Source organism: Poecilia formosa, unplaced genomic scaffold (genome assembly GCF_000485575.1).
Source record: "Poecilia formosa unplaced genomic scaffold, Poecilia_formosa-5.1.2 Scaffold10, whole genome shotgun sequence".
In the NCBI taxonomy this organism is placed as follows: domain Eukaryota; kingdom Metazoa; phylum Chordata; class Actinopteri; order Cyprinodontiformes; family Poeciliidae; genus Poecilia; species Poecilia formosa.
The window spans coordinates 4369378-4387207 of record NW_006799949.1 but is presented as its reverse complement, the minus strand read 5'-3'; the positions used below and the strand labels follow the sequence as shown (position 1 = coordinate 4387207).

The 17830-nt window shown below is 38.8% G+C and overlaps 1 protein-coding gene across 25 annotated transcripts in view; it reads right to left on the bottom strand.

Moving 5' to 3' along the window:
- adgrl2a (adhesion G protein-coupled receptor L2a) overlaps positions 1-17830 on the bottom strand; it is a 78167-nt gene that overhangs the window by 2800 nt on the left and 57537 nt on the right. For 2 of the 25 annotated variants that reach the window (XM_007542234.2, XM_016665700.1), the window contains 8 exons: positions 13283-13374; positions 11000-11044; positions 10667-10693; positions 9670-9838; positions 9319-9468; positions 5858-5954; positions 4120-4248; positions 2652-2669 (listed from right to left, as the gene is read on the bottom strand). In XM_007542234.2, the coding sequence (XP_007542296.1) occupies positions 2652-2669; positions 4120-4248; positions 5858-5954; positions 9319-9468; positions 9670-9838; positions 10667-10693; positions 11000-11044; positions 13283-13374 (727 nt within the window). Of the gene's footprint in view, positions 1-497; positions 551-2617; positions 2670-4119; positions 4249-5857; positions 5955-9318; positions 9469-9669; positions 9839-10666; positions 10694-10999; positions 11045-13282; positions 13375-17830 lie in introns of those variants that run through there. The other 23 variants (XM_016665704.1, XM_016665720.1, XR_001660212.1 and 20 more) reach the window with 22 other exon arrangements.

Sequence of the window (17830 nt, the reverse complement as noted above, 5' to 3'; positions counted from 1 at the left end):
TTTAAGCCATGCTTTAAATCTGTTAGTTGGGCACAATCCTTAACATACAATACATAGACATGCAGTTTATTTGCAATGAGAAATTTTTGTATTTTCTCATGTATACATTTCAACTTTCCCTTTGAAAAATCACTGTAAAAAAAAGCAGGGCATTGTGCATTAAAGTCTGCCACATATGTGACAAAGCAATGGAAAAAAAAAGATCCCAAACAACATTAAGAAACAGATCCAAACACTATCACAAGACACCGGCAACAGGTTGATGTGTAAGTATGAAGCGACAAATTGGCAGGCTGACACATACGGGATCTCTAGCAACTAAGAGAATTTATGTGGTAAAGAAAATAAGAGGAAGGAAATGTAGGGGAATTATGACAAAGACAGAAAAGGGAAAGTAGTTATGTATAAACATGGGACAGCCATCTGTATTCTCACTACAAGGGGAGCCCACAAGCAGCACTCCACCATCACCACACACAGCAGGTGAAAAGACTCACTTTAGACAACTCACATCATGTCTGTCTGCTCAGGCTATCTGGTCTAAGAGCAGCTGATGTACAAAAAAAAGTAAAACAAAAAAAAAATGATTTATTGTAACATGGAGAATCGCTCAAAAGAACAACAAAATGCAAGATAAAAGTCTTAACTGCAACAGAGCAAGAGCAAGGGTTCAGCAAATTAAACAGGCAAGCATTAAACTGCTTTTATGTTTGTGGATCAAATGGCAACAAATACGGTGCCTTGTAAAAGCATTCGCATCCTTTTTTTTTTGTTTGTTTTTATAACATTGCTGCCACTAATTAATGTATATTTTATCCAGATTAAAATGTAATAGACCAACATAATAAAGTGCATAGTTGTGAAGTAGACAGAAAAGAATAATGAAAGTCTGACAATGGGGCATTAACCCCTGTTAATGTGATGCCCCAAAATAAAGTTCAGTAGGGTCAATTGCCCCAGTCAGTAAATTGGTAAAAACTGAAAAAGCATGGCAGAACTCCCAGGATATTGTAGCTCACAAAAAAAAAAAAAAAAAAAAGTTTTTGACCACCATGTGTAAAGCATGGTGGTGGCAGGTGATGCTTTTCTTCTGCTGGGATTTGATGGGAAAAAAAACAGATTGAGCTAAATACAGAGAAATCATGAAGAAAATCATGATTTTAGAAGCTGCATACGACTTTTGGCTGGATTAAAGCTTCACCTTCCAGGAGGACAATAAATATACAATCAACTCTACAATGGAATGGTTTAAACTTTAGAGCAACACATGGTGGCCCTGTTAAAGTTCACACCATCATGCAACTGTAAATCCACGACAAAACGTGTTCATGGATTTTCTCCGTCGAATGTGATTTCACTTTACATAACTTAGAATGAACAATGGAAATAAATCTCAGTCTTTTAAACCGGTACAGACATACTGCTGAAGGACTTCCAGTTACTATTGGCTCAATAGTTGTATCACCAAAGCAATGGCTTATGGGGCTGAAACAAATATACAAGCAACACTTTTCTCATTTTTGCATCATTTCCCGTCCACTTCACAATTATGAATAACTTCAGCTTGTTTCCTCCTGAATTCATGTTAAAAACACTGATGCTGAGAAGGGCTAAGAACACTTTTGCAAGGCACAATGCTTTGAAGAAAAGTCCAATTTTTGGTGACTTTATTGTGGTACACTTGCTGCCCGTTAGTTGGCAGCTTGTGTACCCAGAGCTGGTAAAGGTCAGAGATTGCCCACAGCCCGGCACTTGGCATCCGTCATTGTAACAGTTCCCATTGAGACCCAGGTCATTGGGAGAACAGCTCAGGAAAGCACAGCCACTGCAGAGGTCAGATGTGGTTGTGTTAGGAATGTCTCGAAGCATGGAGGTCATGGAAAGCAGCCCTACAAAATGTAAATATTATTTATGTCATGATTGAGAGAGGAGATAAGGAGACAAATGTTCTCTGCAATGGATGGTTTCCTCCTTGTAGAATAATAAGATTTAGAGCACTAAGGGAACTTATGTTTTGAAATGGTCACTATAAAGAAAAGAAAGAGTAAGGGAGAAGGCAGTGTGTGGGGAGCAGTTTTAGATGAGCAGTCTTTTGAGAATCTTTTCAAAGTTAGGATAAAGGCCAATAAGTCCTGAATGAAAAAAAAAAGGAAATGTAACAGCTGCTGCTGTGACACCTATGTGTTAATGCCAGCTAGGAGGCAGTTTAGTGTCCAGACAGGTGCTGTCTGAAACACGGTGACAGGAATAATAGTGGACACTGAGACTGCAGAGTGCCACACCAGGACAACGAAGACAGACAGTGGGGTGGAGGAGGGGGGGGGATATTTTTTCATAAAAGGGGTTTTCTTCTTTAAAAAATAAAAACAAAAAACATATTTTTGGTCAGTAAAAAAACAAACCAAACAAAGAAAAGCAGAGTAGTGGGCAAATTCAGGACAACTCTATCAGGAGTAGAAAGATTCCTTAAAATGATCAAATTGAGCTATTTTGATTTATATTGTTTTTGTGAACCACTTGCTCTCCACTTGAGTGTGTGTTAATGGCCTAAAGTAAAACCAGTGATTGTGCCGAGGGTTTGGGGTTGTTTTAAATAAGCATGCTGAAAAAAATTTACATTTGATAGGCAAAGTTAAGTTTTACTCCCATACTTGTCTCTCTGTAGGTCACTAAAGGGAAGCACAGGGGAAAAGCACAAAACATAACAAAAGATGCCACTTCAGTTTCAAAAAGGAACAGCACATACAAAAACATCACAGCCTTATCACTGTTATATATGTTCTGATGCCATATACAACAGAAACATAGTTATCATTACTATTTGCACAGGCATACTCTAGTTCCTAATATCATATTTAGACACTGATAACACAATTCATACAAAAAATACGTCATTTATTGGCAGCCCTGGTAAAGATATGATGGTGCATTTAAATGCAGCCGTCTTTAAATCTGGGTTGTATGATCTCAAACTTAAAAAAGGAGAAACATCTCATTAAAAATATATATCGCTTCACGCAAAATTATATCTACTGGCAACTACTATGAAGTAATTACCAACTACTGTGAAATAAAAGTGAAGCATTTTTGAAATGCATATATCACACTGATTATCATCATGAATAGTGTTAAGAGCTCTTAATAGGAATCCATATAAGTCCCGGAGATGTTTAATTTTTCAAAAGAGGAAAGATGGGGGAAAGAAAAACAACAATATTTTGGTCTTAATAAAAACCCTCACCTCTTAGTTCTTCAAAATGGGAAAGACAAGAGAGAACACCATGCAGGCAAGCAGGTGTGTTATAATCTAAACTAGTCAAGAAATGGGTACCGGGAAACCGTCAAAAGACTGTGTTTTTTTTTTTAACCTCCAATCTGTCAAATGTCAGGGAATAGTTAATGCAAAAAAAAAAATATATATATATATATATATATATAAAACTGGAATTGTGACAAAAAAAACAAAAAAAAAATCTGGACGAGAACCCAAGTTTGTTTTGTGAAATATATATTTGTTTCATTCATATGAAATGGTGGTACTGCCGTCAATAATTTTAAGAGTTTTTACACGTCTTTACCAGGGCTGACAATAAATGTGGAGAGCACTGTAAATTCTTGGAGTTTATACCATGTTTAAGAAGTAGCACAGCATGAAACAAATTGCCTCATATGTTCATGGAAATAAATCTCAATGATTGTGCAGTTTATACTACAGCTTCAGGTCTACACCACTGTTTACATTATCTCGAGGCAGAATGTGCAGTATCTCTTTCCCATCTTAATCATTATGTCCCGTTAAGAGAAATATGAGAACACACAGGCTGGATCTAGGTGAACCACAAAGATCTAGGTCATGCATGACAAAATGTGAGTGTATTACTTCTGTTTTGTTTTTTTTGTTGTTTTTTTTCACACACACATATTTGATGAGCACCATATCAAGCCTTGCGGAGACAGTGATTTAGACGGAAAGACGATACTGCTGAACATCCTGTGTTTCATTTGGCCTTCTGAACACTTGACTGAAGACATCAGTGAGGAAGGGGGAGAGAAAAAAAAAAGAACAAAATATATATAAAAAAAAGGCAGAATGCAGGTGAAAGAATTAAATAAGCACACCTGGTGAGTTAAACACTGGAGCTGTGGGGGTGTTACACACGACTGTCTCAGCCAGTAAGGTGTTATAAGGGTTGTTAGTGCCTTGTGGTCGCAGGAGAGGGTTTGTTAGTAGGTAATTCCCAGTCATTCCTGGAGTGGCAAGACAGAGGAGGAGCAGGTAAGTTTGGCAGTTGTCTGAAAGTGTCAAGGAGAACAGAAAAAAAACAAACAAAAAAAAAGGCAACGAATCTGACTTTGTCTTTAAGGGTGAGCCTAAATCTGAAAGTAGGGATTTTAATTAAAAGTTTCTACTCAAGGCAACAAGGAAAGGAAAAATTCCTGCACGCATCTTCTGCTGGTGCCTGCCCCCCCCCACCCCCAAATCCCCCATTCATTTGTTAAGTGTGTTACGAATCCTTCCTAACCCATTTATTTACAAACTAATTTTCAACCAACTATGCTCATTATTACATTCTGTCACAAGTGTGTTTCATAACTCACTTTTAGTTATTATGTTGTGCAAGCTTCATTTTTCAGCACCTTGGATTTTCTGTAATTATGCAAAGGTTTTGCTGTTTCAAGTCCCTCCAAATATTATTTCTACTTTATGACAGACAGGATGACTGTGCCAGGTTTTTATTTATAAGAAGAAAAAAAACAAAACAATTAGGGCTAAAAATTTAACCATTATCTTCCAAAGCCTAATCTCTCTCCCGAGCTTGCAGTGTGTTTTAAGGATCTGAGGTATTTCCACTGCCATTTATCACCTATGTTAAATGCCATCTGTCATGTTGAGATGTCTCCAGGGATGTTTTTAATGACATGGAAGTGCTTCTAGGAGATAAAGCCCTCCTTCAGTGCACTAATTCTCTAGGGTTGCTACTACGCCCCGGAGTGATCAATATCCAACCTTTGCATTAACATCTCCAGGAAATGGTAGCGCGGAGGGGCAAAAAAAAAAAAAAAAAAGAGCGGTACCTCTAGATTGTTACTGATGTATCACCAAGTCAAAATGTCCTAGAGAGTGTTCGATGCGAGATTCTGTCTTTTGGGAAGTGACATCAAAAAGGAAAAAGGGGAAGGCAAAGAGCGGCACATGACAGAAGTCAGCGGAGGGAAAGTTAAGCTACCTTAGTGTAAACCTTCTTTTCCCTTGCATGCTCAGAAAGCCATTTGAGAGGCAGCAGAAAGCCTAACATCACACTAAGCACTCTGGGTCAGCCAGAGTTGAACATCATCTTCTCATCATCATATTTGTGCTCAAGCTAAATAATAAATGACAGTTTTTCCTCCCCCAACCCATAAATCTCTTTATAAAGTAACAGAGGTCACCTTCTGTGCTGGGCAACAAATAGGCTTTCGCTTCATGTTTAGACATTCTGAAAATAAAACTTTTTACAACCATTTTAGTTTTGCCTATGTGTCCCCTGGGCATGATCTTTAACAGCCCGCACTTAAATAAAAAAAAAAAAACACGCAAGTTTCAATTTGAGACTGAGGCTAGAGGTACGAGAGATGCTGCCGCATTTGAGGAAGGTTTTTTTTTTTTTCTCTCCCAGCTCTGAGCTGACAGAAAAAGGAAACTTCATTTTTAAGGCCTTGCGTTTTTATAAACCATGCTGCACTGTCATTTCAAGACGACGGCATTTACTGCCTGGACCTTGTGTTGTGTTGTGATTGCTGGAACTGCAAGGTGATAATATTAGCTGGCAGATGGAATTTGTGCATAGGTGTGGAAAGTGATGAGGTGTGAACTGACCTTGGTTAAGGGTGGAGGTGCTGTTGATGTCACCTGAGATAAAGGAGGACTCAGATTGCTTTCTTACGGTGTCATTCCACATTCTCCTGATACGACTCTGTCAGGTCAACAAGGGACAGTCATTAGGACTTTAATCCAGCCCACGCAGGTTTCACAGCAACTTTCCTTCATTTTTTTTTTTTGTTACAGTTTGCATCACTCACCTGCCTTCACAGTAAGGTGAGGGCAGCCACTGGTATGTCTTTTTTTTTTTTTGCTTTTTTGCTTTTCCATGGACTGATCAGAATTTTGTCACTAAATTGTAAAGCTTTGACCTGCTGATACTGATTATAGCTTTTTCCAGTTTCTCGTCATGAATCATAAGATCACATAGCAACAGCATTTTCCCCCGTTTATATGAGGAACTTGGATGTTTTCAAAAACAAGGTTTAACTATTGATTCAACAAGAAGACAAGTGTTTATATTTTGAACTGCCTCTATAGTCTTTTATTTGACGCTCGGTGTGGCAGCACTGAAAAGAAGATCCTTAAATCTAAGGAATTCCAAAAAGCAAACAACATTTCTGACATTGTCCGAGACAGATACGGGTTAAAAGCTGAAAAGGAACAAACGATTAAGCTTTTTTCTCTCTCACTTTGTTGTAGGCCTGAATGAATTACAGACATTTCTGAAGATATATAAATTAACTGGTTAAAGCTTCTTAATATGTCAAAGTTAAAAGAAAAGTGCTTCACCAAGAGTAAAGTGTGGAATTATAGTCCTACAAAATAATTGAAAATACAATAAAAATGACCAACACCAGTTAAGAAAAAAAATAATTGGTAATATATGTAATTCTCAGTCACAATTAAAAGCTAGTGGAAATAAAATAGGTTTTAAGCAGGTTTGACTTTGACTGACAGCTGTTCTAGCAGAGGAAGGGAGGCTGCTCCACATGTAGAGGTTCACCATCAAAAGTGCCGTTACCACTCATTTTGATCCCGTATCTGGGAATGTTCAACAGTGGTGCAGAGTGGATAATGAATCTTGAAGTTATAGCTGGAGTGTTATGATGTAAAAGTAAGCTGTTAAACCAGTGAGAGCCTTGAAAACAAGTAGAGAGGTTCCATACTGCATCAAATCCCGTCAGTTCAAACAAAAATAAGTTTGCACATAAAAGTTTTTAACATAAATTACCACTATTAGGCTAGTGTAGCTGCCTAGCTATTTTAATTTCCCCTAAATGATCAAAGTAGTATTCAACAAAAATGTAATTACTAAAACATTAAGCAGCCCAAAATCAATTTTTGAGCACGTTGAATCGATTCAGAATTCTCAGGTCTAGGAACCGAGATTCTCTAAAGAATTGATTATTTTCTGCACCTTTAAAAACAAGCAACATGTAATAAAAACAGTTAAACAATTAAAATAGATTAATTAATCACAGATTTCCCTGACTTAATTTGAAGTACCTCACTGATACTGAAAAATATGTAACTTTAAGTCTTATTAGCTCAGTAAAAGAACCCGTCACTGGTCTTAGTGCATCTCAACATATATCAAAAACATTTTTTCATCTAAGGAACCTTTTTGAACAACTTTAACTCCAGTTCTTCTTGGTTGGAGTTTTGAAGTGACATCATTGTCTTCCTGCAACCACACCGCCTTACAAGAAAGGCACTGTGCAAACCTGTACATTTTTGCAGCATCAGGTCACCCTGCAGTAAAAGTGTACCTAACAATGTTTTTTTTTTTTTTTTTTTTTAAAGAGTGCAACACTGTTTCCCATGCACATGACATCAGTGAAAAATAAAGATAAAAGCAAGTGCTAAAGGGATACAACAAAAGAAAGGTTCCCATGCAGCAAAGCAGACCCTGATTGGTAAATGTGGAATAATGTAACATTTCCTGATGCAACTCTGAAGCTCAAATGTGCTTTCTTCTAAGAATGGGCGAGACCAACATTTTTCACCTCTAGAGATATTTCAGATGTTAGGTTTCAACCTCAGCAAAAAATAGATTCAGTTTATTCCTTTTCATCAAAAGGAAAATAAAAACAGAAATAATAACTCTCACCGAGTACTCGGTAGCTTTGCAGACAAACAGAGCCCTGAAGTATTTTTGCGGTGAACAGCTCACATTTACCCTGAAAGAATTTGTCTATTAAATCATTAAATAAATCTGGAAGTAGAGCGACACAATTTTATGAAAGATTTTTTTTACTGTCTTTTTGGTCATCCATCTCTGTCCGAACTCAATTACTTGAAGGCATCCCCACAGAACAGGAATGCCTTCAACATGTCTATCTATTGTGTTGCTATCAATGAGGTAAGGCTGGTTCTGTGTCACACTGATGGAAATTTTGTACGATCAGGTTATAGAGGTTTGTTTCGGTCTTACAGTTGTTCAAGGGCTTTTTAGTACAATAGCAGGAGGGTGTCTTTTAGTGAGTAATGGCTTCTATGTGGCCACTCGACCATAAAGGCTTGATTGTTGGAGAGCACCACTAATGCTTGCACCTTTGTAAAGCTCTATCATCTCCAGGAAGAAACTGAACCTCATTTATCACGACCACTATCTTGCTGCTTACCTGTCTCACTGGTCTGCTTTGTCTTAAAGTTCGTATCCTGGATCCGGCCGACAAGGAGGTTTGTTTACCCGACGGTGTTTGATCCCTAAACTTTAAACATCTTAATTGTTCTGAAACTTAACCCAAACTAACTCTCCCCAAACATTTTGACCCTTAAATGCATTTAAGAAAAAAAGTTGATTTTAAGTAAGGAATAATTACTTAGTTTGATTTTTATCTTTATATTGTGTTTGGGTCATATTTTCAATCTGTTCAACTTTCTCTATTTCTAATTACTTTTTTCAAACTATTAGACATAGTGTTTGCTGTGGAACTGTCAAGATCACATTACGAATTAACCATTTTTATTTCTCGCAGCGATTTTGTAGTCTGAGTTCAAGTATGCTGAAGATACAAGTGAATAAGCTAAAAACAACAACAACAAAAAATAATAATTTTCTTGGAAATGTACCCACAACAGAGGAGGAAGTCCTCTTTGTGCAAAGTGGTTCAGCAACTTCTATAATTATCAAGAATGATTTGCTAAAAATTGTTTGGTTGACGGGTCAGTTCCTCTCATTAACTATGTTGAGTTATATTATTAATCTAATATCTAATATGTATTAATCTAAGTACAGAATGTAAACAGAATTAGGATAGTCAATTGATTTTTTTTATATAAAAAATTATATGTAAATAGCATATAAAAACACAATATATTTTATCAAAATGAAACTTTAGGTTCTGAAATAAACTGAATCCATTTTTTTTTTTTTTTACATCAATCTGGATCATATAATGTACAAAAACTTACAGCAAATTTCCTAAGCAAATTCTCATATTAGTGTTTAAAATCATGCATCATAAGCAGCTCAGCATAGAAAACATTGCATGGCACGTTAGGAGTCTTACTGTGTAAAGCTGCTGGTCTACCTGTGTACCAGAAGAGTAGCGCGCACTCGTCCGTGTCGTGGAAGTCTTTGTGGAACCGTGCGAGCTCTCGGTTGGCAGCCCTCTGCAGCAGTATGTGTGGCGGAAGCACTTACTGTACTCTTTGCGGACCTGCATAAGCAAGAAGCAGGTGTTTCCACAGACTGTTGACTTTAAATATGACTTAGCCTGCGATATCAAGGCGAACAGTGTTTGGTCTTTATATCAGCATGTGGTGCTATTTCAGAAATGCTGGAATGCTAAAATTCAGATGCCTTTCACCTTGAAGGACAAATCTCTGAAATTAGAGTGTAGTACAACAAAAGCGCTCACTTTTTTCTGAAGAAGGCAGTGGAAAATGAAGATAAACATTCCTTGGAAGGTGTTGAATATTGTGAACAGGTATGCCATGACAATGGAGGCCTCGCTGATGAAGAAGAGGCCAAAGGACCATGTGAGACCGAGCAGGCACAGCAGGGCGAAAGCTCCCATGACCCAAGACCTAAAAAAAAACCCAAAAAAACAGCAAAACAAAAATAAGAGAATTAACATGAGGGATGTTCATTAAATGAGTTACGACTGGCAATTTTTATTTTCTCATTTTGATCTTGGAGGTAGCTCTTGAAAGATGGCTGTAAACCAAGAGACTGGGGAAACACAGGATGGCAAAAACACATACGCAATCCAATCCTCATGCCTGACAATTTTATTTCCACTTTTTTCTTCTTCGCAAAATTTCAGCCTAAGCTCATCAGCAGTTTCTGCCGACAGACAGAGAAGATGGAAGGAAAACCTTGATCTGTTTTTCTGTAAATATATTTTTTTAATGCTTTAGAGCATACCAAGCAGCAAATTCAAAGTAGAGCAAAGAACATTTGAAAATAACTTTGAAAGAAGCAAAGGGCTGCTGAGACACACTAAATATTAATCTGGCTTGTGTATTTTTTAGAACTGGAGGAAAGAGGCAGATGTGGAGGAGTCGAGGGATTTTTTTTTATTTATTTTTTTCCGTGTTTGTGTGTAAAGGTCCAGTGAAGCCTTCAGACAGCAGAAGTTGTCACAGTTCAGTGGTCAAACACACAACAACAACCACAACACCAGATTGATGAAAACGGTGAAAGTGACCAGTCACAAGGACGGATGGATGAGAGGCTTTAAAGCTGCAGTTTGGGAGAAGATGAGCTGGCAAAACAAAGTAAAAGAAGGACAGAGAGAGAGACAGAGAGAGAGAGAGAGAGAGGGAGAGAGAGAGAAGGAAAGAGGGAATAAAGAAGAGTGGAGAGAATAAACTGTAAGCTGAAGAGGAGAGTTCTGGGCAACATGTTCTTACTTGATAAAGTGTTTATTATCTTCATAGCTAGAGAGCATGATAGCGGGAAGAGAGAAACACAATTAGATCAGAGCACAGAACAGCGCGGGTTAGTTGGCACTTGAGTGTGATATTTTCAACTTTTTGATCCAAGGGAAATCAGGGGAGGCAATCAAATTAGGGTCTAACAAGAGCCAAGATTTGCATGTTTTGATTAAATTACCAAATATTCCATCTTTAAGCAAAGCAATTGGTCAGAACACATCGTCTGCTGTCTGAATTTGCATCCATGCTGCTGATGGGTGGGTGGTGGTGTGTGGATAGCATTATTTGAGGTGCGCGGTAAAAGCTTACCCAGGCAAATCTGTATTATAGTAGCCGTCACAAACGCGATAATTACTGGTGTGGGTTGCAGAGCGGAGACAGAGGTAGAAGATGAGAGGAGAAAAGAAAGCACAGGGCCTGCGTTAACTTTGTGTTTGCATGCAACATGCAGTAGACACTGTCCTAAAGTGACTCGTAGAGAAAACTCCGACACAAAGAAAACAAAAATAAAAAATGACCACAAGGAAAACAGCAATTAGTATAAACAACATACGCAGGTTTAAATGAAACTATTTCAACATTGAGCGAGAAAATCTACGGCCATTTTTAAGGAAGCAGGCTTCAGAAAATATGGTCTGCTGTGGTTTGCTTGATAAGGGAGTAGTCCATCACAAATAAACTGAGATGTCTAAATCGGCCTTTAATGATTGCTCTCCCTGATTGCGTTTTTTCCACTCTGCTGCTACGCTAAAAAAAACGAAGGGAAAAAAAAAAAAAACAAAAAAAAACAACCACTGGCTATAGATAGATGGAGAACTCTTACAAACAGTGGTTGCAACTTGAACACTTACTGTAATAATATGATTGTGTAAACTGGTGTTTTTACAGCAACCGACAAGACCTTATAACCTCAAATAAAAACCATCCACAATTCTGCAGCACAAACGATTCAATGTTTTTTTGTTTTTTTTTATTGACAAAGGTATTAACAAAAAGAGCTTTTCCTTCCAAAAGCAAAGCATTGTGGTGATATGTCTTGATTGAAACATAAATGGTTAGGTAACGGTAGTGGTGTCTGACGTTTTTATTCTCTCTCTCTCTATCTCTCTCTGTCTCTCGATGAGAGTTTTAGCTCGGATCTATTAGAAAAGAAAAACATTTGGGATGCTCCAGAATTTCCGCTGTATCCTACCCTTCTGCTGGTGCATTGAGCTCAGGACTTTTTTTTTTTTTTTTAACCTAAGGCTCTGCAAAAAGGTTACAAGCAGCCAATGTCTTACCGGCAGTGGACTGCACTCTTGGTGTCTCTGTTTAGTATAAACTCAGATTAGTCGGACCCAGAGATTGAAGCTAATGCCTAGCTTGTAACTGGCCAATACAAAAGCAAACTTTTACCATGTTGCATCACCCTTTGTTTCCATTGAGCAATTATTTACACACGACAAATAATTGTATACCACACATTTTGTTCCACAGAGAAAAACAAGGACAAAAAATGTAAAAAATTTTGCGCTCAGACCAAGTGTCTGACAAGTAAAGACATAACAACCAGAAATATTTAAGTAGATGCTATTTAGCTATTTTTTTGGGCACCACATTTATTGGCAAAGTAAAGTGAGACTTGCAAATTCTTATCCAACTGGCACCAGAGAATGGTGAAGTAAATGAAAGCTATGATGAGCTGTGGATATAAAGGCATGTTCTGTAAGCTTGATGTTCTGATGCAGATATAAACCTTTTCAGATCATTGTTCTGCAGTTACCACGCAACACACACATTTCACTTCACAGATGATTTTGTGATCCACATAACTTAAGTCGACCCAGTGTGATCCAGGACCATGTGTGCTTTCATGCAGGTGGGATTACTGAACCAGTTGACTGTGGCCTACATCGCAACAAAATCGAACAATTCAGATTAAATAGGTGTGGGTTATTCCCCTCATGTTTGGCTGAGCTCTGTGTTGTGGTCCTCATGGAGGCGATTCAAATGCATTTCATTATCTACACCAGGTTCTGTTGATCAGAGTATTTCTCAGATGAGAAAGACTCTAGAGGATCATCTGGTGTCTTTGCACCTGCGGGCTTAGCTGCTGTTGCTGTGGCTGCTTTGTATCATATATCACTATGTCACACTTGTTCTGCAATCCCATGTTACCCTTATAACTCAGATCGTTATGGGTTGCCAGACCTCTAAAGGGGAATCAGAAGTGTAAAATTGTGTAAAACTGACGGGTCAATGTTTTGTGGAAAGAAATTATGTGGGTTCTCAGTAAAAAAAAAAAAAAAAAAAAAAAAAGAAAGGAAAAGAAAGAAAAAAGAAGCTAAAACCATGTTGTTTTATTAGCAGGAACCACATATCTCATCTTGTCAGCTTGATGTCTTGTTACAACACTCAATATTAATGGATACGACCTTGTAAAGGAACCTGATTTCAGAAATACTAAACTTTCTTTAAAAGTTTCGAAAACGTCGAGCTAGAATAATAATAATAATAAAAAAAAAAAAGACCACGTCCTAGCGAACCATGTTACCATCATTCATACAAAAAAGAAACAGTGTGTTCCTCAGCATACATGACATTTTCACTTACTTTATGTTCTCCAGTCGACTCGAGTCTGGTTTCAGGGTGGTAGAGTGCTTCACCATTTTGTACATCGTGATTACCAGGAAGATGAGATTGAGCTGTCAAAACAGAATAATGGCAGCGTTAATTCATGAAGATTTATGCCTCAAGATAAGGCAGACAGAGGAGAAAAAAAACTGTTAATTTGTCCATAAGTATTAAAAGCAAAGAGCCTTCAACTCCCTGCAATGTCCACAGACTAATCCAATAAACATCTATCACTCTTGCTAGTCTCAGACGGGCCGACTGGCGCCAAATTTAGTGTCATTCTATATCAATGAGAGCATGAAAATACATTAAAATCCATCAATGTGGAAAAAAAAAGAAAAGAGAAAAAAACAGCACCAGTCACACGGCAGCAGTCTTGCAATGTCAGAAGGGGATGAGAAGTAGCAGGAGAAATAAGAGAGGCTCTTGTTGTACAAAACAACCACATATCATTTTATGCACATAGTGAAATATTATGAGGTATAAGCAGCAACAAAAGGCTTGGGGGAACATGGTATATTTTGTTCAATTCTCTTGTGTGTTCAGATGAAAAAAAAATAAAAAGAAAGAGGTAAGGAGAAAAGGAGCTCGCCTGTTTTAACGCATTAAATCTTGTGGGAGGAGGGAGCACATATCAGGCTCAGACAAGGATACTATGAGCCGCGTTTCTGAGCACATTTATTTGGTACCTTAAAAAAATCAATAGTGTGATTTAGAGACACAAAGGATGGATAGTCCAGCAAGGGGCTCCTCCAAATAATTTACTTCAAAATCATTTATTCTGGGGCAAACAAGTCCTCGACACAGCAGGTACAAGCACTCATAGCAGATGTACCAAACTGTGTTCACACTGCAAGCCAGTCATGTATAAATAATGTCAAGAAATGTCTGAGGAAGAAGAAGAAAAAAAGAAAAACAAGAGGTGTGCCCAAGAGCATGTCAATGGTTCAAACAAATACAGCTATTAAAAAGAAAGCGAAACACACAAAATAAATACATTTGTGGCGACAAAAGCTTTTATCCAGGGGAGCCTCGCAAATGGTGCGTTTCAGCATCAACATGTTATTTTTAGAATGCCAGAAAGAGAAAAAAAAATGTGGATGAATTGCCAATGCGAGGGACCTTTGTGAGCCGGACTCGGACCACAGCCATTTGCTCTTGAGCAGAAATTTCTGAGTGTTCTGGTGCACACTGCTATCAAAAGGCTGCCTGTGATCAATACATCACCCCCTCCACATGCAATCAACTCACAGAGCCGCACACAATAAAAGCCAGACTCTCAAAGAAAAGGATGGCAAGAAAGGGATGAAAAAAGAAAAGAGAACGAGAGAAATAGGGAGGGGGGAAATCAAGACCTGACTTTTATATCATAGCTATGTTTTTGTTTCGCAGCTCTCAGCCATTATTTCTGCCAGCCGTCTGCATGAGTAAGACAGCGGGGGTGGGGAGGAACAGGTGGGGGAGGACTTTTGAAAAACCCTTTCACACATGGAGTGGTGACATGGATCCAATGAGACAGAGGAGAGGGACACAGTACTTTAAAGTAACCCAGCAGCATGGCACATGTTCCCACCCCCACCGACATGCATTCGCAGCCTTTCCCGGGGGGATCCCTCTTGCTAGAGCGAAGCCGCCTTGCCTCCATCCTTCACTCCCTTTCTGAATCATCACTGCAAGCCATGCAGAAGCACCTCGCCTCACTGGGAATGGGGGAGAGAGCTTTTTTTTTTCTTTTTTTTTTTACTGAAGTGGACTGTGTGTGTACACCCTGAACTCCAAATGAACTGCAGGGGGATAAAATATTAAAGGTGCAGATGGAGCTGTCCAGATGACAAGAACTGCTCGCGACGTGTCATGATCCAAAAGGCCTTGCGTTGAAGTTATCTCAAGCATGCAAATGGCTCCCCCCAGCACTCATTACTTCCATGTTCCCCCTTTCATGGAGCTAATACCTTCTGTGCCAAGAGAGGGGCGACCTCTGCTTAAAAACACTGATCTAACTGCCTGCTTCATGCCTTCTGTTTACAGACCGTTTCAGAGCTGTTTCAAGGGAAACAAACAAACAAAAAAAAACCTGGAGATCCAGGCAAGAACCATCCAGTCCAAAAGTCAAAAGTGTGATCTGTTTCTGATCTGTGAATGAACCGTTAATTTGCGCTACCAGATCATACTGAAAAAAAACAAAAACAAAAACAAAAAATACAAAAAACACACACTTAAAAGTGGATGATGTTACTGAGTGAAGTCAAAGGAAGCACAGAAGTGTATGAATCCTGGCGTGTCTCGAATGCATACGTGGATTATGTCTTATCTGTCAGTTGTACCCTGAAGATTGATGTCCGATGCCAGCGGACCCAATACCGGTTCAAAAGTAAGAAGTGGAGAATGGCACAGGGCATTCTGGTTAAAAATAACCAAAACAAACGCAGGACTCTAGCAACAGCGGGAGAAACTGCTCGTGGTCTTTTGTCAAAGACGAAAGAGAAATCCTAGAACTGCTAAAATGTGACCCCACTCAGTTTTTATTGGGGGTTAGAAAGATGTTTGGACCATTTGACACTGCAGTGTGAAAGCAAACCACACCTGCTGAAAACAAATGGTGCAATTTTGGACACCAATCGAACTGAGTCTACTGGACTATCAGGTGCCAAAACACCCTAAAACTGGACAGATGTTTCAATAATACTCACACATCAATGTCACTAAGTGCAAAAATAAGAAGCCAAAGACAGCATAAGATGACAAGTTTAATTTTATCTTTGCTTTAAATATTAGCAAAACCCTTTTTTTAAAAAAAATTGACCCTTTTTTTAAAAAAAATTGAATAATCTCTTACAAACTTCTCATCACATTAATTCCGCTTTGAATAAAAATAAAATAAAATAACTAACAGCCATTCACCGAAAGAAGGCTTGAAAAAATATTCTGAACGCTGTTCTTATATCTTATCTTCTTGCTTCACAGTTTTTAAAAAAGAATTTGGAATCAGATTGCATTGGCTGGTCAAAGCTTTATGAAAACCAAAGACAGTAAATCGGCTGGAAAATTCTGGTTGGTGAAACTCAAGGAAAAACATAAATCGTCCTCATTACTTGCTTAAACATGGTGTTGGCTGCATTTTGGCTCCTCACATAAGCAGAAAGCGCACTGTTTTCTCCTTTGCTCTTCCCTCTCTCTCATTGACAAGGACAAAGCCAATTTGTAGAGAAACCAGGGTCACGGATGATGCAGACAAACCTTGCTCCTGCGTGCTCCCCAGAGATGCCCCTTTCCACAGTGCTTTGTCTTTTTCAGACAATTGTTGCATAGAGCAGCACACTAAGCCCAAGCCAGTGCAACACAACCTCATCCCTGTCACACGTAGGCTCTGCAGCAATACATTAGCTCCTCACAGGGTCATGATTCCATCTCTCCGGTCATCACCACTGGGATCCTGATCATCATTTCCTCCGCAGACATATTTGTCATGCAAATTATTATGAGAGAAACAGCCAATTTGAAAACAATGAGGGCCCAATTTAAGGAGAGGAAACATATTCCTGTGTGGCTGACGGAGCATTTGCTGAGGCAGGAAGAATTGTGTTTGCTTTAATACAATGTTAGCTTTTCTTCAATTATAAGCTCACACGTTCAAAGTGGCTGCAGAGAGAAAGGAAAATACAGATGTGAAAAGAAAAACAAAAAGAGGCATTTCAGCATTTGCTGAAAGAGATTTTAATCCAGCGCAGCTCTTCACTGGGTCTTCAGCGCACCACCTCATCCCACATTGAGAAGCAATTTTACAGCAACCGTAAAATGCAGTCCGGTTAGTAGAATTGTCTCTTATTCATTCCGACACTGCACACAAAGAGCTGTACTGTAGCTTTGCGTTTAAGGCTCTGAGCAGAGATCCGACAGTGCGCAGACACTCACTGGAATTTGACACAGCTGCCCCCATCTCTCTAGTATATTTTCAGTGTCAGCTCTGTGTTCAGCACAGGTCACTGCATCTGTAGATACTGTACCAACCATTGGGATATATGATGAAGACGGCGCTGAACAAATACCACCCTGCCCGAACACGAGGCGAGCTTGCAGAAATTCCTTCTCCCTCGGTTCGCACAAGGGCAAAGCAACGCTTCGAGAAGCGAGGGTGCGAGTGTACAGCATATGTGAGGGATACCACAAGCTATTTTCTTTTTTCACTTTGTGCAAGGAAGTCAGACTCCCTGAGGTCTCATTCTTCTGAGCCTCTCTGATGGAGCAGGAGATAATAATGTCATGACCAGTAAATAATTGCATGCCTTTTATGGGACATATGTCAATAGGAAATGCTATATGTCCTTCACCCTTGACGGTCCTTGACCAAACAGAGAGGTGCTTTTGCTTTTTCTCTCTCTCCTACCCTCACTTACAGTACCATCCGGTATTTACAAAAAGCAAACAAACCAATAAAGGACTTTTGGCCCTTCCTGTGCAGAGGAGGAGAAGAATAACAGAAACAGATGGAATTTCATATTATATATATATACATATATACATATATAC